Source organism: Idiotropiscis lumnitzeri, chromosome 14 (genome assembly GCF_059441095.1).
Source record: "Idiotropiscis lumnitzeri isolate Australia: NSW breed Sydney's pygmy pipehorse chromosome 14, RoL_Ilum_1.0, whole genome shotgun sequence".
Classification (NCBI taxonomy): domain Eukaryota; kingdom Metazoa; phylum Chordata; class Actinopteri; order Syngnathiformes; family Syngnathidae; genus Idiotropiscis; species Idiotropiscis lumnitzeri.
The window spans coordinates 12975335-12998899 of NC_142404.1; the positions used below are offsets into that span (position 1 = coordinate 12975335).

The 23565-nt window shown below is 40.4% G+C and overlaps 2 protein-coding genes across 4 annotated transcripts in view; one reads left to right on the forward strand and one right to left on the reverse strand.

Moving 5' to 3' along the window:
• Positions 1 to 2319: 2319 nt before the first annotated feature.
• Positions 2320 to 4310, reverse strand: LOC148323548 (C-X-C chemokine receptor type 4-like). The gene is made up of 2 exons (XM_088315722.1): positions 4225 to 4310; positions 2320 to 3942 (listed from the first exon to the last, which is right to left on the reverse strand). Exon 2 carries the CDS (start codon positions 3934 to 3936, stop codon positions 2815 to 2817), a length of 1122 nt encoding a protein of 373 aa, XP_088171848.1. The 5' UTR covers positions 3937 to 3942; positions 4225 to 4310; the 3' UTR covers positions 2320 to 2814.
• Positions 4311 to 12270: 7960 nt separating this feature from the next.
• The window catches only part of thsd7ba (thrombospondin, type I, domain containing 7Ba), a 171601-nt gene continuing 160306 nt past the window's right edge, over positions 12271 to 23565 (forward strand). For all 3 annotated transcript variants that reach the window (XM_088315438.1, XM_088315440.1, XM_088315441.1), the window contains exon 1: positions 12271 to 12317. The gene's annotated coding sequence lies outside the window, so the exon portion shown is untranslated. The remainder of the gene's footprint in view (positions 12318 to 23565) is intronic.

Here is a 23565-nt window from a genome sequence, read left to right on the forward strand (position 1 = left end):
GCAGATTGTATCCCAGCCCAGGGATTCACGCAGTTGGTAGAATGCATTTCTCATGCGTTTCAACAACTTTGGTCTTTAACCCATACACAGAAGACCTTTCACCGCAACAACATGCACACAAATTTATGTGAATGCAACTGTTCAATTATGTATGAGCGCGGGCCCATGTGACCCACGGGTTTATTCGTGAGTGGCCTGTGAGGACTTAAACTGTGCGCACTTGAACCGACACTTTGGGTCATTTACATTTATGCATTTTTTGCTTTGACATGCGAGCAAAAATTTAAGATGCAAGCGGAAGGACGGTGAAATCCAAGCAATGAACGTCACAACAAGCAGCAGTTTGGCAGATAGTGAACAATTCTTAAAAAAAAAAAAAAAGCTTCAAGTTGTTTAATTTTTACTCTAGTTGAATTTTACTGTCAAATTAAACATAAAACAAAGAGAACTGAATTCTGTGTGTTTTAAATAATCACCCAACTTCACCTATAAGTCCGCTATCGTAATGGTAACAGAAATGCTATAGACAAGGCTAACGAATAGCATTGATGGTTTTGCTGTTCTGACCCCACCAGCGATGAATGTACACGGACAATATAACTATACTCGCAAGTTTTCTTTGCCATCTGTGAAAAACAGCTCATGCTCATTACTGAGTCACAAAAGTGAACGACTTCTTCGTTTGTGTTTTCGTGACTGTTTTTTTTTGCTGCCGCGCGGTTGCTACGTCACACACCCCACAAGATGCCACAATGAATTAATCATGATGTGTAACGTGTTAATTTTCTTTTTACCTCCGACTTACCGTATTTTACGGACTATAAGCCGCTACTTTTTTTAACCATGCGGCTTTTCTGTAGATTTTTCTTTCATCTGTAGGGGGCGCTCTATAGTTCAGTAAATCCGCTAAATAAATCTTGATTTTTTTTTTTCTCTTGGGTCTGTTCTGGTTTAATTAGCAAAGTTGGTGCAGTGTTAAAAGGCACAGTTTTAAGAATTTGTTTATGTACCTTTATGTGCATTCATTTTTTTCAACATAGAAAACGGTTCATAGCCTGGTGCGGCTTGTATTTTATTTATTTTTTTAAGAGTTGCTGCGGCTAATATGCTGATGCGCCTTATAGTCTGGAAGATGTGGTGCTTATATTATTAACCTCTATTTTATCAAGTTAATATTATATTGTGCTATTTTCTTTACAAAAAAAACCCACATTACCAACATTTTTGGAGCGACTGCAACGAAGAAAAATGCAAGAAAATTAAGCAAATCCGTGAAACAAATCACAACATAAGAAGAAAGAGACTTCTACTCCCCAAACTATTGCCTCTTTTTATTGTTCTCCTGCTTGTCCTTCCTGAGGTCAATCCACTCCCTGCATCGAGCTGCCTGCGTGCACCAGTACATTTCTGTGTATAATAATGTGATTCTCGAGTCAAATGCTGATGCATTGTGACAAGGAAAGAAGCATATGAAAAGACTTTGGATGAACACAGTGACGTGTTAACCCAAGATCTCTTCCTACACCGGCTGCAAGGCAGTCAAGGTCTTATGCTAATCCTGAGTCATTTGGGAACATTTCCAACTGAAGAACCTCCTCTGGGTTTTTTATCCCGTTTCTCAGAGGCCACAAATATCCATTAGGCATCTGACTTGACGGAGGTACTTCACACCTTTTACATGTAAAGAAATGGAAATGTGCCTGGTTGAAAGGAAGGCCAACGCTGCATTGCACAGCAGCCATTTGGCGGCTCCATTCTTCTAGATATCTATTGTTATCAGCTTCCTTTTAGTCTCCAACTTGAACATCACAATCCTCCCTAATTTGTGTGTCAACGTGTCCAACAGAATTAATTACTTGTAATTTATAGGGTGACTACTGAACAAAGAATTGGGGTTCTCTAAATTTATAACCCATTTTGAGGAGACAATAGTTGACAAAACTATTGACCACGGTTAAACACTTGTATACAAGCCCAGTGTCGAGAGGGCAAAAACCAAGTGGGGTCAAAGAAGAACTTTGCATTCTTTTCTCCTTTTCTTTACAGTGCCATGTGGATTTTAATTATAAAGGAAGACGCTTAACATTGGTGTCAGTCAGGACTGCTTAAGATAAAAGTGCGCAGATGTTCTGGCAATTGCAGGGTCCGCACAACCCTCCTTCTGCTTTCCAGTTCGATCAGGTGGGGACATTTGTGTTGGGAGACCCCTTGTCTCCACCCACCAACACACGCGCGCACACACACACACGCACACGCACCCTTCCCCCAACCCCTGGGGGCAACAAGAGCTACTTGAGAGAAAACACACACACGACACAATCAATTTAAGAAGCATTGAATTTGTTTATTTTCAGTTTCAGGTAAAAAAAAAAAACAACCCCAAAAAAACAACCACCACATGTCTTTGAATAAAAAAAACAAAAGTTTAAAAAGCAGCATGCAATTGGTTTCCGTTAAAAAACCTCCAGTGTGAAAGACAACAATAAATAAAAAAAAAGCTTTCAGATAATCACACAACTTAAGTGCGAACACACAAAACTCTTCAAACTATTTACAGTTTCCAGAAGTAGCTACATCCCCTCACACGAAAAGACATTCTATGCCTGACCTTAAATGACATCACAGTTTTTACACACGCACACACACACAAAAATGACTGTAAAGCACAAGGAAACAATCTGCTGTAGGGAGACGAACCAAACAAATGCAAATATACAGCATGTTTTTTTTTTTTTTTTTACAACTGTACAAATTGTAGTAAAATGTTGAATTAAAGCTTAGATTCAAGTCTCACATTTTAAAGGTTCAGTCGAGTTAACTGGACAAAACACTTGAAGACTCTGACTCAGTCGACACTGATGAAATCTGCCCGCGCTTTTTTGCCATGAGGGTTGTTTTCTGACTTGACCTGCTGTTCAGCGTCAAAGCGCTCTTGGCGGACTTTTTGAATTTAACTCCCAGGAAAGCATACAGGATGGGGTTGAGGCAGCAGTGGAAATATGCTAAGGCTTCGGTGATGGAGATCCACTTCTCCACTGCTCGTTCCAGGTCACAGGAAGGCGTGATCACGTTGAGCATTATGAGGGTGTCCAGAAAAATGCCCACGCAATACGGCAGCCAGCAGGAGAAGAAGCACAGGATGAGGATGACGGTGGTCTTCAGGGCTTTCTTCTTTAACGCTTGACCCTTAGCGCCTTGTGACAGTTTGGCGATGATGATGCAGTAGCAGGTGAGAATGACCAGGCCGGGCAGCACGAAGCCCACGAGGATGTGTTGGAAGCGGAAAACCACGACCCACGTGAGGCTGCTCTCCTCTGGGTAAATGCGCTGGCAGACGATCCTGGAGTCGGCCGTCGTCATGCTTTCGTTGTCCATGAAGAGAAAATTTGACGAGCTTGTGTCCTGCGTTCTGGCGAACACCAGGTCGGGTACTGTGAGGATCGTGGCGGGAAGCCACGCGGCCACATAGATGACTTTGCTCGCCAGGAGCTTCCTCGTGGCTTGACTGTTAGTGGCCCTCACGACAGCCAAGTATCTGTCCAGGCTGATAAAGGCCAGGATGAGCACGCTGCTGTACAGGTTGAGAGTGTAGATCATGTGCACAAACACACAAAAGAAACTGCCAAAGTACCAGTTTTTGGCTGCGTCCACAGCCCAGAAGGGCAGCGTTAAGACAAACAGCAGGTCAGCCACAGACAGATGCAGCCTGTACTTATCTGTCATTGTTTTCACCTTTTTCTGGTAGCCCATCACAATGACTACTAATCCATTGCCGATGATGCCGAGAACAATTATAATCCCAAAAACGGCCGGCAGGAAAATCTTTTTGAAGTCATTGCTGAGAGCTCGGCCGCATGGCTCCTGAAAGTCCAGGTCGAAGTCGCCAGACTCCTCTGAGAAGTTGTCAGAAATGTTGGACAATATGTAGATTTCCATAGCAACCTAAATGGGTAAAAGCATAAGGAGGACACAGTCACACATGTGGCTTCCTATTGTGTCATGTGGAGGACAGAAGCATGTAAAAGTTATATTTTCAAACTTTGTCCTGATGAACTTCACCCTTTTCTCATGGTTTAATAATGCGCTCAAACAGATAAAGGTAATGTAACCAAAAACAGCAAGGCGTCAACACGAAAATGACAAAAAACATAATAAAGACAATTTGCCACACATAGATAAAAAATAAATGAATAAATTAAAGAACAACAACAACAAAAAACTTACCACCCAGTTTAGAAGCCAAGTTACTGAAACGGTAGGACTGCTACGTGTGCGCGCATCTGCACAGCGTGTTGTGAGTGGCGGCAGCACGCGCCTCAATAAATGCCGAGGGTGTCCCCCCGCCCCTCGCCCCCCGACCCCCCCCCCCCCAAAGGAGGCGGGACCCACTGTTCCAAAAACGGTTGCACTTTATAAAGACCCCGAGCTGTGAAAGTTTGGTCTCTTAAGCCCTCCTCGTTTATTAACGATAAATGCATGAATTTGGTTTCTTTTTAAAGCAGCATTGTTTGCATTCCTTCACGTAAAAGCACATTCAGTACAGACTTCATACAAACACATCAAAAGGTTTCAAAAGTCCTCACACTGTTCATCAGTTTAAATACTTAAAAAGAATTTGGTAAAAGTACAAGTACTGATTTACAAAAAATGCCCCCAAAACGTACTCAAGTACAAAATGTTCAAACAAGCCAATTTTCACAATGCATGTCGAGTAGAAAGTACAGCTTTCAAATGCAGCGAGCAAAAGTAAAATGTCAGAAAAAATCAAATACTCAAGGAAAGTACGAATATAAATTTCTTTAAGTGGAGTATCAAAGTACAATTTGCACTGTTAGTTACTTCCACCTCTGAGACGCTCATGAGCAGACACGCGCACAAACACGCAATATGGATGAGAGGTCATTCAGTTGAAGTAGATTGATGGACAATTGCCACATTCTTGGCATTACAGAGGTTTTTATCTTGTGGATTCAGGTATTTGTTTCTCACCACATCGTATGTTTGAAGATAAGTGTTGAAAATGTGCGATCAATGCTCAGTGGTGGACTTATGGTATAGCTTGGAACTTGTCTTCTCCATTGAGTACTTCTGATGTTCAGTGTGGCTAAAACGTTGCCTCACGACTCACTTCCGCTCTTGCATGATTTCCCCACCTCTCATTAATTTAAAACTTTTAGCTCCTTACTTCTGTAACCTGCGCAATTGCGTGCAGTTAGCTAGCTAGCAATGTCCACCCACAGCCCAAAAATACATATTCGCTTCGAATTGTCCACTGGTGTGGCGGCTTTAGAGTGCTTCGTTGTCTGCCATGAGTGTGTGTCACAGAGAGGAGGTGGAAGAAACACCTCATTTGAATACATTCAATCATTCAAATGTAGCAGGATAACTGGAAACTGCGGCCTTTTTAAAAGTAATTTATTGCCACTTTACAGAAAGTGTAATGCTGTGGTCAGACAGAATTCGGGCAATATAAAGTCATTGGAGTAGAGTAGATAGGTGTGATTCTGTGCCAGGTGGCACGATTGCCACATTTGAGTTGAAACGAGTGGGCAGTGCCAGAGTGGGACTCATTTTCAGTCCTGGAGTTTTAGGGCTCAGATCGACCCACTTTAGTTCACGATACAAAAATGTACTCTTGGGTTGTGAGGGAGGACAATGGTGTATTTGTGAAGTTTAAGTACTTATCGAATTTAGCATTAGCCAAGATTTGAGCAAAAAGACGAGCAATGTGATTGACTAGTGATACTGAATGGTTTAGGATTTGGATATATTAAAAATGAATGGGCCGGCTCTGCGGTCTACAGAATCCGCTCCCCTAGTGGAAGGCCAGTGTTCAAAGGAACATGGTGAAGCAGCATTCAGCTGCGATGCTGCACGCAAATGTATCAAGTTTCCAACCGGTAAAGTAAGCCCCAAATGTGAAAAGTTTTACATTCAGGTTGAAAACTATGCTTTTTTTGTTTTTTCCTCCATACTTATGATTGAGATCTTTTACATCATTTTTTAAATCAATTTAACAAAAAACCTTTTTCTTGCTCTGTACGCTATTTTAGTCATTTTTGTTTCTGGACTTTGTTTGTGGGGATCTCCTTCTGCCTTCCCGCAGTGCTGAAGTGTTACGGAAAATGTACACTCCAAAGTGCTGAGTAACCCCATTGGATGTGCAACGTACCTTACATGCTATAATGAGCGATTTCAGTCAAACAGCCTCGGGCCGTACGACTCGACTCGACTCTCTCGCAGTTATGCCAATCCTCTTTGATTTCAGTTAAGTTAGTGATGACAGGTTCCGGCCACACCGAACCCGCCTCCCTCCTCAGAGAGCAGGCTGGCGGGTGTCTGAAACTTAATCTGCACCAGGAGAGCAAATGCTAAGCCGTGTCTTTGAAATATGAGACCGGTGATAGATTTTATACACTGATGCGTGTCATTGATGTCATTGCTTTCAAGCTGGTTTTAAAAGAATCATGCATGTTTTGTACACCTTCAAAAAAAGAAAAGAAAATGCAGCTAGGGAGAATTAAGACGGTTTTATTTTTGCTGCAGTCATATCCTAAGTACACAGTCACACTTCACGTCTCAATCACCTTTTAGGCTCGTGAAAGATTGCAATTCATTCTCCACCCACTATGAAAAACGCTCACCTCAATTGACATCTGTGAGTTTCCAAACAACCGCAGCAAGGTGTTATGTAACTTCGAGAGCAGGGAGATCTTTTTCAAAATAGGGAAGTTCACACATTGCACACAATAATAAACGTTAGAACTATCTGTCATGGGTTGTTGCAGAGTCTTAAAGATCCCTGCTGTGTTATTTATTTGTATTTTTTTTTGTCACCTTTAATGCAGTAATTAAATTATATAACATGAAGATGATGCGCTTTCTCACCACTTAACCGGCCAGACCAGAAATAATTACAAGCTCAGTCGTCATTTGATACACTAACTGAATAACTATCATCTAATGATCAAGATTATCAGTCACGCACATGCTGATTGACCCCGAGAAGAGCAGCAGGCACTTCAGAGGCTTATCAAAGTGGTTTTATAGTCATCTTTTGTGTTTGGTGTGCTCAGAGGGACTCCCGAATCTACAGCTGGGAGAAAGGCCACTGTATTGCTATGTCGCTCTTATCAACGCTATCCAGACGCGGGTATTTGCTGTGTTATCATTCTGTAAGCACAACTCCTGGAATTCATCTTTGTGCACTATTTCGTCTTTGCTTTCACTCGCCCACTCGGTGAAATGCTTCTTTTTAAATTAAAAAAATAAATTACAAAATTAAAAAATATATATATTTTTAATTATTTTATTTTATTTTTTTATATTATTATTATTTTTCAAACCACAATGCACTGTGGTTTCCTAATTTTGCTTGTTTGTAATATTTTTTTCTTAAATCTAAAATAATATAAATGGACTGTATAGCGAAAACTAATCAGCCGTTTCTCTAACCTTCTCCGCATCGGAGCTGATGCAATACTTGGCTTTAAAACATAGGCGTCACACTCCGGTCCTCGATTGAAATGATCAGCTCATCAGCAAGCTCCAAAGAAGCCTGATACTGATTCTGATCATTTGAATCAGGTGTGTTGCATGCAGCATAATAGTTTGACACTTGTGCTATAAAATATCAACAGGGATCGAACATTTGTACGTAGCCCTTGGATATAAATGAAAACTCGCTATTTGATTCATGCAGTGAAGGTGAGTCATTTTCAGACGATTCAAAGTGAAAATGAATTACAGTGAACTTGGATAATAGATTCGAAGCTGTATGAATTTAAAGGTCTAAATTCATACTCGAGTCAGTAGAAATCGTGCATCTAAACTTCAAGTTTAGGTATTTGTCAGTGGCATTATTGGCTTAACTGCCGTCCCTCCAAACAGAACTAATCTTCCAGCAATAATAGGAGGAATAATCGCTCCAATCGATGCACCGCCATGGCTTCCGCGTGTACATGGGGCTTATTACCGTGTACCATTTTCATTTAAGAGATTCCCCTCCTTAAAACAAACAAGATCGCTCCCTTTCAACGAGCAGGAGAGCTGCTGTCTCCACTGTCGGCACGACGATTCCGATTGCTATCGGCCTCGGCATACAAAAGATCTGTGAGCTACTTAGAATACAAATCACAAGAAGTGCGAACGACGGCGAAGGGGGCTCTTCACTGGAGAATGGCTATTGAAATGAGATGGAAGAAGCCAGATAAAGGAAAGAGAGCAGTGGTGTGCAGTCAAACAGCTGCAACTCATCACTCTGCAGGATAATTTGCGCATGACACCTCAACTTAAATGTCACCTTCACTTTTCATGGGTCTTGTAGACAAATAACCGACAGTCTGAAGTTAACTTCAGATGTTAACTATTGCACTATCAGAAGCAGGCAAAAAGAATGAGGCACTCAAGCATAAAACGATGTGTTATTGTTAATGCTTTGAGATGCTTTTAATCTTTGTGAAACTAAAAAACACTGTTCCCATTTACTTAGTACTTAGTTGTGGAGATTAAGCCGTGGAGAGCGGTCAAGTGATTTTCACCATTTCCAGTTTCCTGATTTTTGGGGCTGGGCTAAAACTGGGCCCAGTCACACATTCGGCCGGCACATTATTTGCCCTCACCCCACATATTTTGAGATGTTTACCTGTTTATCATTATTTCTGTGACAACGGCAAAAAAGTTTTATTTTATTTTATTTTATTTTATTTTATTTTATTTTATTTTATTTTATTTTATTTTATTTTATTTTATTTTATTTTATTTTATTTTATTTTATTTTATTTTATTTTATTTTATTTTATTCAATAACAAGAGCATTCATTCTCATCAGCCGTTTTTCAGCGCAACTTCGATGTGCAGTTAGCTAGCTATCCATGCCTACACCCTTGAAAATACATCTTCACTTTGGATAGTCCGCAGCCTCTTAGAGTGCCTCGTTGTTGGCCTTGGTTGTGCGCATTTCACTGGGAAAAGGCAGAAGAGTGAAGTCACGGAAGCCAGAGTGTGGAACGGGACTTCACAGTTGCCTGGCATTACGAGCGCCTCATTGTCACACCATGGAAAAAGGTATGGCGGTGAGATATATTCCAGCCAGGTTTTAAGCGGGTATATTAGGTTTGTATTCAAATAAACTGGTTAAGATTTCAATCAGGTCAATTTGTGACAATTATGTTTTGTGTCGAGAAATTTGTGCCTTGCGTCAATAAAGATGGGGAAATAGGATTATAATTCTAGGTTGTTTTGTTCGTCCGATACAAGAATGTGGCCTCTGAAATATTCTGAAATGAAGAATGTTTTGTTTTTGTATGACATCTTTTTGATATGAATGTCTTGCATGCTTATGCACGGGCAAAATGTGCACTATTTCGCTGAAGAATGCATGACTTCTCTATCTGGCTATTCATCTACCAGTCAAGGTTCCATCAGGGTATTTTTTATTTTTTTTTGTATTCCAACACACTCATTGGAAAGAAAGACCATCGTTAATGTGCGCTCCATCTTTGTTTCTATTTTTTGTCCCGCATGTCTGTCCCAACCAAACACACAATATTGTGTCTGGTAGAAAAATCTCACAAATAGATGAAATTGAGCAAAAAATACTTTCTACCATTATAAATGATTATATTTCCACACAAAGCATCCTGTTCGCTTGCAAATACGTTTGCGTTTTAAGAGAAGACTTCAACAATAGAGCATCTTAAAAAACACACGATTATCTTCGGAAGGCACCCTCTTAAACTTTCTACTTTTTTCCTATGGCGTTGCCGGCCCATTAAAACACTTTCCTTGACCTCAGCCAAGGTCACAATACTCCACTAAAATCCAAATGTACCGCAAGTGCTATGCAGAAAGAGCCGCAAGTCCGTCCTGAATACAAAATCTTTATGTAGTTCCATATTCCAGTATGAAATTTATTCATGCTTTCCTTCTGCTGTGCCCACCATGCGTGGTGAAGTTATTTCAGGGTCACTGCTGGACATCAGAAGAAACACATAAACAAATGTCTTACCGCTTCAGTAGCAAGAGACTCAAAACATTTATTTCATTTTTTCCTTATTTATGGAATACAAACAAGGCACTTTAAACAAAGTTGGTGAGGACAGAAGGTAATTTTCATGCCGACTACCTTCCTCCAGCTTTCTGTTGCCTGTTCCGACATCTCTACATTTCAAAGGAGCCGGAAAAAAAAAGGAACGCCTGAAAGAGTTTGGCACTGCCTTTTAGCATTAAAGAGAGAAATGTCAATTTACAGGAGACAAGACGCAAAACAAGCCAAGACGGGTTGGGAAATGCAACATGTTGCATAGGAAGCGTGTTTTTTTTTTTTTTTTTTTTTTTTTGATATATGACTTCATCTAAAATGCAATCGGGGTTCCCTTTCCTTTTTCACCAACATCTCCATTGTGGTTTTGCTTCGCACACATGATAAAAAAAAGGCTTTTACTTCACACAAGCATTCATGTTTATATTTATTTACACATTTGAAGACCTTTTAAAGAGAATTCTGACTTTTGGACCGATATAGCATTAAACAGGTATTCTCCATTTCAGTTTTCAACAAGTTTTCTATACCCACCATAGGCCCCAAGAAGAACGCCTTTGTTAATCGCTTCTCTAACTTCCAATCCCATCTTTCTGCTGCTTTTGTATGTGACTGAAGATCCCAGCAAGTGTCCTTTCAGGCTCCCTGCAGGTGAAGGTTCCTCCATCTGGCCCAAAAAGACGGAGCATGCGACACAAACTGGGGCTTAGCTCAGCCCTGATCACCTCAGATAACAGAAACAATGGGCCAGATGAGAACAGATAAGCTTTCGAGAGTCAGGTGGCCAAGGAGAAAGAGCCAATCAACCAGCTGCCAACTAGACGATATTGTTACCTCCTGTAGGAGAACACGGCAAGAGCTTTATGCACTTGTCAACCTTAAAGTGGAAAATAATTCTGGTTTACAGCCTCCAGTTGAATGTTTTTAAGCTGTTTTTGTATTCGTCGAGGTTGCTTTGTTTGAAACCATAAACTGTTGGTGCTGATGCAGTTGGCAACCAATTTCTAATGCACATTACGGCTGAGAAAAAAAATGTGAAAAGGAACATTACACAATGCTCTTCACGACAGTTCTGATTTACAAGTAGGGTGCTTTTCTGCATACTCGACTATTTCCTTGTCTGTCTGTATGCTAGAATGGGGACAATCTATCACTGTATGTCTTATTTATTGTGTAAACTCAGGTTTTTTTCCCTAAATGTATAAAAATGTACTTACCTCTATCTAGACTGAGTTTTTCTGTATCTTGCCCTCAATTATTAGCGCCACTGGTGTGTTCTTTAGTTTCTAAGAAATTCGTTTTTTTTTAAATTGATATCGGAGCAAAGTTTCAAAACAGAAGAAAATCCAACGTTTAATTTAAGTATATTTATTCAGTGGAATAAAAATCTCTTGTTCAGAAATTATTCTCTTTAATGTGTGCTACACTTATTAACGCTTTGTAAAAGCCCATTTTGCAAAAAAAATCAAAACTAAACAAAAAAAAACCACCTAATCTTCCCTATAATGTTGAACAAGATGTGAGAATACATAAAGATGAACCTATGACAAGAGTAGCAAAAGAGTTTACCACAGCAATGTAGCTAGCTAACAGTTAGCGTAGCTTTTTTATTTCTTCTTCTTTCTATTTTACGACAATGTGAATGTCCCACGGCTTACATCTGGTTTGCTCGAAACTTGTGATTGACAGTGGCTTATGAAGTATGGAGTGTGCCTGTGTCGGTGCTAGATGTGGACGGGTTGCTTGATTGGACGGGGTCCTTCGGCAACCATCGCGTCTGCTGATGACGTCACGCGCTCAGGATCGGAGGGAAAACATAGAAATGTTTTATTAAGAAATATTTCACACTATATACAGACATTATATTCATATAATCTTGTAGCCTGAGTGAACCACTGCATTGTTGCAAGGGCGTTAGGAGAGACGTAAACGTTCCACTGCTTTGCAGCAGTGGTTTCTCGGGGCATAACCGGAAGTGACGTAGAGCTAATGCGCCACGCAGCGGTCATGCGGTTGTTTTGTTTTATTTTATTTTATTTTTTTATTTAGCTGAAACGCCAATGTGGCGGTCATGCGGTTATTTTGTTTTATTTTATTTTATTTTTTATTTAGCGAATCAAAATATGCAAATAGAACAGCCACGGGTAAAAACAAACACAGCGGCAAATAAATATATTTGAAAAATACGTAGTAAAGAGTGACGTCATTAGCAAGCGCGCAGCCTCCGAGGGACCCCGTCCACATCTAGCAACCCGTCCACATCTAGTACCGACAGGTTGGTCATTTTGAAAACATCACACATTATAAGCAGTAAACGCATGTATCTTTTCTTCTTCAAGTCTGCTGTAGCTCCCTTAAAAAAAATGTTCAAATGTTACAAATTTGTGTGTTATCCTGCTTTAATTGTGTATCTGGATGTTTCCCTCTCATACACGCACACACACAAAGGGTGATGGATGGGTCAGGTGTGACATGAACACCCCCCCCCCCTACTGGAAGCAATGACTTTCCAATTTGCTCATTTTCAGTGAGAGGTGAGAGGCCAGGCAGCAAGGTGCGTGTAATCTTACAAAGAAAGGGCAATCTTGTAAAACTGTCACGGTCATGCTCATCACACGCCCACCGCTGGAGTTGAAAGTGCGTTCACTTCCACCGTCATGTGTTTAAAACTGTCACATTGGAGTAGTTTCAATAACACGAGGGAGGATAAATAAAGGCAGTGAACTCTACTTGTGCAGGCTGCGATGTTCAGCAATGGCACCATCTTGTCTGGATTTAATACTCTGGGAAGGTGTGAGGGATGTGGTATCTATTTCCCAGTTGGTGTTGTGTCGCTAATTAGTATTGCACTTCAGTATGAGGAAAAAAAACATTCAACTAAACTGAATAGCACAGCCAGAATAGGGGAGCTTCAGTCTGCCTGGCGAATTTTGAGCTTTGGAGGTGGGATGTCACCTGTTTCGAAGAGTATTTATTTGGCTTTACACTGATCTGATTGGCTGGATTGGAATGGTTGATAATTTGCATTTTCTGCACATTGACCGTAATGTCTTTGATTAACCGATTGATTAATGGTGTCATTGATTGGCTCTGCTAAATAAAACATAATAGCTGTAGTGTTTCCCACACACATTTATTCGTTGTGGGTCACTTCAGATACATTTCGGTTGCTGCTATCGTAATAACATTTTATTGTTGCACGGAAAGCCGCTCTGATGTTTGTATGATATTGCAAATACAGTGCTTCAAATGTCAAGATTGAACTGAATTTTGTGGTATCAGCACAGCACACTCTGAGCAGCTTTTGTTGTCTTAGTTGGAATTTTGGCTTGGAAGAATCACTCCATGTTGGGCCTAAGTATAGTTGTCCGGGACTTTTGACTTTAAAAGGTTTAAACGTTATCGTATTTTTTTTTTAATATTTTTTTTTTAGATTTTTTAACTCGCTGATCGGTGATCGGCCCAAAAAATCCTGATCATGTAAAGCCTTACGTGAAATTGTATTTTTTTATCTTTGACTTATACTGATTGAATTAGTTCAGTGCCCCTAGCAATAAGAAAACAATTCACCCCCCCCCCACCACCCACTCTCTGCCGCAACTATAAATAATAGCATTTTCGTTTCAAACAAACCTACACCATAGAGTTAACACTTGCTGTGCACAATGGGCAATGAGAGCGTCACTGCCAACTACTGGAGTGCATGTGCAATTACACTTTATTGTAGTACAGTGGGAAAAAAAGCATGTTCCACAGAGTCACACAGGCCTCGCTCAGCATCGCACCGCCCCCTTCAGGGGGGCCCGCCCCACTATTTGAGAAGAACTGAATTAGTTTGACGTTATTCTACGTGTTTCACTGGATGTCGTTCATCTCAACCATCTTCCACCGAAGCATCAAGCAGGGAGACGCACAAGCACCACTTCTAAATGTAAAACGAACATCTTCTGTTTTCTAGTCACTCGTTACTGACAGTGCAGTTTTAAAGCGTCGCTAAGCACAAGGGGGGCCTCATCCATCGTCATTCATTATTTAAACACAGTGATGGAAAAGAAACGACGCAGATGTTTCCATATGAGCATCTTTGTCTGTGAATGATGTCATCAAGCGCTGACTTGCTTTGGGGACAAATGCTCAGCACCAAAAGGGGAGGAAAATCTATCAGGCTGTGCCAAAGGGACATTTCACTGCTCCCGCGGTGCCTCCTTGTCTGAAAGATGACACCGTCTACATCGGCAGCCTCCAGCCAGCGGACTCTAACTTTTTATTTGCTACTTCCTACTGTCTGTGGGGCGGAGCTGTGGACTGTAAAACCAACCATCCCATTGTCATTTAAAAGTTAGTCTGACGTTATCTTTCAGGATTATTTTAACCTGATGACTCAAAATAATCAAAGCTTTATGCCATGAGAAAACGCGCGAAGGCGATTTGATCAAATCTTTTATCCTATGCACCAAGGATTCTCACCGTAGCACGGGAAACTTCCAAGGATGTACCAGCTGATGTTTGTGTGCTGCAGCAACAGCAGGGAGTTCCCCTTGTGAATCACTTTTTTTTTTTGTTTTTAAGATAAACATACCAACGGGCCTGTGTTTCACCATCTAAATGATACAACTTCCTCCTCAACCTAAACTCTCTGGCCTGAAACGGGCTCCTTTGTAGTCTTGCCTCTGGGTTTATTTTTCCAGCACAATTGAATTCTTTGCCAAAGACTGTTGATCGGGATTGCTGATACCGTGTGTTGTCCTTACTGCAACCCATCACCTCAAATCTGTGAGGATTATTGTGTTTTTGTGTAAACAAAGATGTGGACTCAATAATACATGTGGATTTGGAAGGCTATAAGGGCCAACATCCGGTACTCGAGTTTTTGGAATATTTAGGAGACCCCCGTGTCCGAGAGTTGTTTATGACATGTGTACTGGCCACATTGTTGGCGGAGGAGTTGCACTACATTCCACGGGAAGAAGAAATATTGATCAGGATAAGGCAGATGCTTCTTGTTCCCTGCTGTTTGCTTTTCAAGTGTTTCCAGTAAGAAAAAACAAAAACTAGGAGCTGAGCTGAATTCTGACTCATGAACCATACAGTATGCATCCATGGAGCTGTGAGATCGAGGACTTGCTTCTGGGTACACCGAAGGTTTTCCAGGCCTCAGGTGGGAGCGTGCCTCCGTAAACGCACATTTTTTTTCCAGACTGATTACTATCTGTCAGATAGTGAGACACTTGTTTATTTGCTTTGAGCCGCCGTGGCTGAGGAGGGACGCTGCAAGGCAGCTGACAGAATGTGTCATTATCAGAATTGTCAACAAAGCTTTTGGCTTTGAATCCATAACATCGGTGTGGCAGTGAGAGCGTTGTGTGTGTTTCAGTTGACTTCATGTTTTTACTCGCTGTTTACCTTGGTCTTGTACCTTGATAGAAAAAGTCATGTGTATTGGATATCACTTATTTGGCTTGTGTTAGAGACACCAAGATGCTTTGCTTGATAGCTAGCTAGCTAGCTAGCTAGATAGACAGATAGTTGGTTATTCTTTATATGACATGTACAGTATGCTCTATGTGACATTTTGTGTCTCTATGGTGACAAATTTTCCGCATGAAGCCACATTGCTTTGGGGCTTTAAAAAGAAATTGAATAATAAAGCACCGCAGGAGCATTCATCCTAAATGAGAAATAATTCTAAGCAGTGATCTCCAATCTTCTTTTTTCCAGCATGGAGTGTTTATCGTGCAAAAAAAAAATAAAAAAAAATATAATAATATATATATATATATATATATATATATATATATATATATATATATATATATATATATATATATATATATATATATATATATATATATATATATATATATAATATTATTGCACGCTTGATCAGAGCTTGCTGATCATTTGAATCAGGTGGGATGCTGCCTGGAGAGATTGAAAGCATGCAGGAAAGAGGGCCCTCCAGGTCTGGATCTTGACCCCCCCCTGCTGTATGGACTCCGCTTGCATTTTTGTGCTTTCCACATAATACTTGGGTCGTACTACCACGACATATATTTGCCTCATTCGCTCATGGTCACATTGGAGATACCGTCATATAACTTCATCTTTGAAGGCTAACGACAGGTCGTGGCTTCCCTCAGCTGTGCGTTCGGTCATTGAATAATACTTACTATTACTTTCGGTTAAACTTCTTAGAATGGAAAATGTTAAGCATATCATGCGTGTGTATTTAAGCATCATTTAATTTTCGACCAATTTGTACAAAAAGGTTATTGTGAGCAGCCGGTCCAGATTGTCCATTAACAGTTTCCAGAGCAAAGCCTCCAGACAGCCATTGCTCAATCATCGTTCAACCTCTCTGGCAGAGGCCACGGACGGAAGCTTTCACACTCGCTTTAAATCAAATCAATTCCTGATCCATCACGGGTCTCTCTTGCCTGCGGGCTGCTTTGGACCAGTAAGGGCTTCTTTCTGTTGTACCCACTGGCTACTTTGGTCTTTCACTGACATATGTGCGTGTGTGTGTACACAGTAATTGAATTATAGATTGCTCCTTGTGCCCCTTGGGAGCTTTCCATCTGGTTTTATATGTTGTCTGACAAATGTAAGACACTTTGACATATACATTAGCAGATGTTGAGACAGGAAGCTGTGGTCACAGCTGGATGGCTGCTTTGAGTACCCTAAGTGTTTTAGGTGTAATAAGATTCAATGGTACTGAATGTAAAAGTATGAGGGCTGGAAGGCAATTTGTATAAATATTAGTGCTGTCATATTTTTTAACTAATTAATCGCAAAAAAAAAAAATCTGTAATTAATTGCCATTAATTACATTTTTCAACAATTTTTTGTGAGGAGGAGAACGGCTGTTTGTTAGAACTCTTACGTATAAAGCAAAGATGTGTCTGTCTTTGAAAATATGTTTCACTTTTTTTTTTTAATTAAATAACATTTTTTTTAAACAAAAAGTGTGCTATAATATATCAATCAATAATAAGCAAAGGTTATTGTGAAAATGTTGGAACTTTGGGTTGTGTTAGCTTGATTGCTGTAGGAAAATTGTGCGATGATTTTGCTTCTCAAAACTATTTTACTCCTTTTGTTTTACTCCTGAGAAGATTTTGAATTTATTTGTGTTGGGGCTGTAATAGTCATCTTTCTTATGTTTTTTTTTTTCTTTGTTGTTGTTTGCTCCCTTTGTTTCTGAAAATGTGATTTTTTTTCTCTTTTTTTTGGTGAATTTTGATGTGATTGCAATGACTGAACACTAATCAAGTAAACACACACTATTACTGTCCTGAAAAATGCACAACACGCTGGTCATGGACACCCATCATCAATAACATCAGGTTTATTTGTCCAAGTAATGAAGTGACAAAATCAACCTTAGAAATGATTTTATGTGCATGCAATGCAGCGGTCTGTTAATGATGGTGCATTTTTGCATTTCACGCACACCCATCACTGAAACATTTGCCGCAACCCCACACGTGAATTTGTTCCCATTTTCCCTCCTGGTCGCTTTTCCTTGTCATGAGATGAGGCGACATGTGACGCTGTTGTCAGCAACATAGCTTGGCTTGTAATCAGTGTTTCTTGAGTAATACTTCTTCTATTTATTTATTTATTTTCAACAGCCGCAGTATAAGATGAATGGCTTGTTTTCAAATGAAACCGAACATGGAAGTGCTCAATGTGACTTAAGTTCAAGCCGGCTTTTCTTTTCAAGTGTGAAGCACACCATTTGGGTGAAAATGCCAAAGGGAATCTTATTTTTATGGGGTCGGCGATTGCTTAAGCAAAGCAATTTGAGAAAGCAATACCTCTTCTATCATAAAAGAGTGTCTTTATGTGTTCTTGGCTGACAGAGATAGTGAAGTGGGGCCCAATTCGTCACTCGTCGACATTTCCGTATTTGTCTTCTTTATATGACAACTCACTAGGTGACAAAACACAAAAATCACATTGCAGGTTTGATCTGTTTGTGCAATCGATGTCGGGGTATTTAGTTTGAATCCCTCCAAAATAAGCGCATCTCCCAATGTCAAATCATTTCCTTTTTTTTAGGATAAGGGTGAGATATAAAATTAAGCTTGTATTTAAAAAAAAAAAAGAAAAAGAAAAAGAAGCAAGTGTCTGAAAAGATGTTGACTAGAATCCTACGCCCTGACTCCTTTTGCATCCTTCTGACTATTGCACGGGCGTAATTGGTTGCCCTTTAAACTGTGGTTAATAAAAAAAAAAGTTTGCAACACGAAACTTGAAAGTAACCTCTCCTGGCACGCTGCAGCTGTCGCAGGTCCCACTTCTCGAAAGGTTAGCGTACAGTCGGTGATTTAGTGAGTCGGGAATTTCTCATCCAAATGTGCATGAAGAAGTCAGACAAGTTAAATATGACATTTAACCACACTTGGTTAAGTCACAACGAGGTGGCTTCACTTATCCGCTATAACAATTCATTGTTATATCTGAACATTCTGTCTTTATAATGATTGTCTTGCCAATGTTTTGCCATACTGTGACAAAATAAGCAAAAATATTCGACACAATTCTCAGTACGATGCATTCCGGCGCCCTTCAAACATCATCCATAACAACAAAGAAAGCATTGTTAAATCCCAAAAGTCAGCAATATAATCTTCCGAAAGAAACCATTCTTTTGATGCACCCAACGCACTCCGGATCACAATCGTTTTTCCCCAAATGAAGTGTCCAGAGAGTGTATATGGAAATGGACTTTTTCCTTTACCGGTAACTTGATCTTAATCACCTTTCTGTTGTGCCGACTTTTATCAGTCTTTCTCACCTTACATCGTCTGGCGCCTGCTTGAAGGCCCCGGTAATGATGACTCACACAACACAACACCCACTGCTTCGTTTTCTCGTCCCGCATCATGCACAGATACCTTTTCTTATGTTATCCTTGTCTCATCCCCCATGATTCATTAGATTTTCTGGCTTTGGAAGCCTGGGGGCTGGCTGCCATCATAATAGGCAGAGAAAGATCGTTTCTCCCATCATCAAGTTTCGGAATCATCTGGAGGGCTTTTATATTTCTTTTTCATACCTAATGACAGCACCTGGCTTTGTTTCACAGAGGTACTAGATGTCATAAATCCAAGTTTTTTTTTTTTGAAAAATAATTCCTTTTGCATTATGTTATATGATTCATTTATCCAACGAGCACTTCAATCTATCTGCAAGCTGCTCTCGGTTCTTTTCTTTAATAATGGGCTGCGGTGTCATAGCTGCTTTATATTCTCGTCTTTAAAACATCTCATATGCGTAGCGGTGCACAGTAAAGGTGATTTATCGGTATTGGATCTCTGGGACATGTGGCCATTATATCCTCTGGGAAAGCTTTCTGTAAGATTCTTCTGCAATGGGTTGCTCATTCATCCAGAAGAATATTTGGGAGGTGACTGATGTTGGAAGTGTGTGTGTGTGTGTGTGTGTGTGTGTGGCATCTTAGGGGGACTGCTTGCTCTCAATTTCTACTGTAGTTCATCTCAAAGGTTTTTGATAGGTTTGAGGTCAGAGATCTTAAGTTCTCTCACAACCAACTCACCCAAGCATGCCTTATCAACCTTGCCTAGTTCACCAACATCATCATGATGGGGGCGGGGGCGGGGAGAATAAATGTTGCAAAATAATTTAGAGGGCCTTAATCAAAGAATATCAAAGTTTTTTTTAACCTTGATTTAAAAACATTTACAATCCGGGCTGATTTCACTTCTGTTAGCAGCTTATTCCGTTTGTGTTGCAGCGTAACGGCTAAATGCAGCTTCACCATGTTTACTTTGAACTCTGGTTTATTCTCAATAAGCTTTTCTTGAACGTATTCAGTGATTTATACATCTGCAGCTGAATTTTCAAATCTATTCTACAGCGAATTGGGATTCAGTGTAAAGCCTTTAAGACTTCGGATCTGAATGAACTGCAGCTGTTCGATGCTCTTTCGAGGGAGTCCAGTAAGAAGATGGTTTCAATAATCAAGTCTTCTGGAGATCAAGTCTACATTCAGTCTGGATTTGTTTATCAGCAGGTAAAAGGCTTTTTTGAGACAGATTTGATATGATTGAAAGTCACGTCTAAGTCCATCAGCACCCTAAGATGTCACATTCCAAAAACATGCTGATGATGTATATTCCCCATCGGAATCAGTACAGAATATCTACGTGAAATAAGAGCAGCAACAAATTTTGTTTGGTTCTCCTGTACACTTGCAGTAGAGTGAGGGGAAATAAGAAGCATCCAGAAAGAAAAATCAACAAACAAGGCAAAATGAGAACGAAAGCAACAAACAACAACGTTGAGGGTGCTGGGAGAACATGTTGAACTCGCAATGAACCAGTTTTTCATTTTTGTTGTTGTCTGACTACCTCAGCATACGCACGCACATTCAACCGCACTCACTTCCCCTTCGCTAAAGACCCACCAGACTGACTGATAGATGCCACAGACGTCCACAGTGAAATCAAAAACCTCTCACACCTCCGCCACGACACAGATCTCAAGACGCTACACGGCGCAACATTCATGCCCCCCCCCCCCGAGTTACACTTCCTTCATTTTCCGATAACGCGAGGTATGAAAAGACGAACTGCGGAGTGCGACAACACGCCTCGTCTTCACATGCTGCCATGCTGGCGTCAGACTGTGACAAAACAGCTCACCCTTGTTGACACAGCAGCTGCGTTTTGTCACGATATTCTGATGCAATTTATGGCTAAAGTGCTTTAGCAAGGCCACATTGACTTCTATGGAATCTTGCGTAAAAAAAAAATGAAGCCACATGTAATATTAGGTCATCAGTACTACAACTTTTGGGTTTTCGAAATAAAGACATGAACCCCGGTATGTATGGCAAGAAAATTTGACATTTTGGGCTCCGTTTGTGTAGACAGTACGTCTTCCGCATGGTGCAAATTGCTGGCGTATCCTGATTTTCAAGAATCGCTGTGCATTTTGCCAGTTACTGTTGGCAGACCAGTGCGCGCCAAGCGAGGCGTTCAGGTGCACTGAGAGTGTGTCCCTGGAGGTGTGGCAAAAGTGACAATTTAGTGACTGAAAGTTGGGATGAATTACGCCCGCTCAGCCCACATTTGAATTTGATTGGTGCAAGTTCAAAGTCATTTTGAGACTCAAGCACGCGACAACTGAGCCACATTTGAAGAGGGCTTGCTTGGCGACTGTGACCATGCTCATAGCGCTGCAGCCCTCCCTCTTGCTGATCCTCCCGACTGCGCTTGTCTGTAAAATGACCAAAATTGGGTCTGACTTGCTTCAGCGCAGATAGAAAACAGAGCCCTTAAAAGTGAAGTTTGACAATCAGGAATTAACATGGCTATTAATGTCTTTCTGGCGTGTCGTAATTATATATTTGAATAGTAGAACTTTTCATTCAAGACATCTGCAATGTAATGAAAAGCTGCAGATGTTTTACAAGAGAAGGCCGGGGATAAAGTTTTACCATCAGAAAAGTCTTTGCTCATGAATGGATTCCTCTGACCTGGTCATTGTGTTCTTGCTCCTCAAGGCAGATGGCTTGACTGCCACTCCCTTAGTCAGGGGGCGGCGGGGGGGGAGTGTTTGTTATTGTTGTCTTGAGGGTCTGATTGTTTGACCACAGGTGTCCAACTCAGGGCCCATGAGCAAGACTGGGCCCAGCGAATTATTATATGGGGCCAGCCAAAGCAAATCATGTGTGCGTACTTTTATCGTTCAAAAACTGCAAATTGTCGTCACTTTTTATTGAGCTAACAGATTGCCTTCGTACCAAAATCTTTTTAAAAATCAAGTGAACCATAGTTGATGCTATTTTCCTGTACTACAGATTATAAAATTCATTATGTATATATATTTTTTTGTAATCATGTGATAACATAATAATGTGATAATCATAATGATATGATAAAAAAAAGGTTTGGCTCCCGAGGTTCTTACACAGACAATAACATTGAAATAATCTCTTTTGATTGACACTTTAATTAATACATCAAGTGTGATTGTTTTGTTAATTACCTAGATTACATGTTTCAGTAGTTAGTTCTTAAAACGAAAGACATTTTTGTCAGGCCTTCATTTTTTTGTTTTCTTCAACTTCTTTTCGGTGTTGGTTTTCCTTTTCATTTGCAAGGTATCTGTGTTGACTGCTACTTTAGAATCAGATAATATTAAATAAAATAAAAATACAATTAAAAAAAGAGTGTACGGGAGTCCCTCGTGCTGAGATTCTGCGATCTGGAGTTTGGTAACAATGTCATTTGATCGTTCCTGTGAGAACAAATAAGCATTTGTTAGGTGGGCCGGCACCACCAGTAAAAAAAAAAAAAAAAAAAGTCATGTTGGCCTATTTCATTTGTCAATGCCCTACAAGCACTGAGCATGCATGGTTTGTAGCCTTTGTTACAAGCAACAATATATAGCTGACGGCCCATCTGGCGTCATCGCAGGGCCACGGTGTTTATCCCCACCCCTCCCCTCTCCTTTCCCAGCATGCTGTGTGCACCATTAGCTGCTCACTAGGCAGGAAAAGACCAACATGCTGTCCGGCCGCCAATCATTCATGACGTTTTTGCTTGACTCAGCCCGGGCCACATCCACTACAACACAACAGCTCTGTCATCCACAACGGGGGTAATACATTTACGGGAGCTATTCTGTCTGGCTGTCATCATTAAAAATAGCCGTGCTGGAATTTATTCTTAGGAACTGTTGGAATTGCTGCCTAAAAATAGAAAAAGACAAATATGAGAAGAAACCCTTCTGCATTTCCATCATAGTGAGGTTTAGATTTAAGATAGTGATAGACCGATTATGCTGGCCGATGTTTGGCATTTTGCCGATAATCGGCATCGGCCTTTTTAATAACTTTCAAGGCCGATTAAAGTAAAGGGCGGTATTAAAAGATGGTTTATTTTGGCTTGATTGGATAGCGCACAGCATCATCTGATTGTTTCCTTGTGCAGCCAATCAGCAGTAAGATTCCTGTTTGCTTTTTCACCTCGAGTCACACTCACTACCACAGACTTTGCTGAATAATTTTAATAAATGTCAGTCTACTACAACTCACAACTAATAGAAAACCATTTGCCGGAGTAAACTTTAAAGAGATGATCGTTTTCATTGAACTATCATAAATACATGCAGCTGAGCCTGTGAGCTCTGAGCAGTTTTTGTTTGACTTTAAAATGAAGTTTTCTATTTTAAAGAAGCTTTAACATGTTGTTTGATAACATGTGCTTAAAGGCATTAAAACTAAGGCACGTTTTGGTGTTTTTATTTATTTTTTTATTTTTACACCATTTTACTGCCCTTTTTTTTTTACCCAATGAATATTGGCTTCAAATATCGGTTAGCGGCCTCCATGACTACTAATAATCGGTATCGGTATCGGCCCTGGAAAAAAAGCATAGCGGTCTATTACTAATTTAAGATATATATATATATAGAAATAGGAGTGCTGATACGATTCCATTCGGAAGACATTTGTTACTATCGCCTCGAATAGCGAATCGGGA

Coding starts and splice junctions, on each gene's coding strand:
- LOC148323548 (XM_088315722.1), bottom strand. CDS start 3,936: ATGGAAATCTACATATTGTCCAACATTTCTGACAACTTCTCAGAGGAG.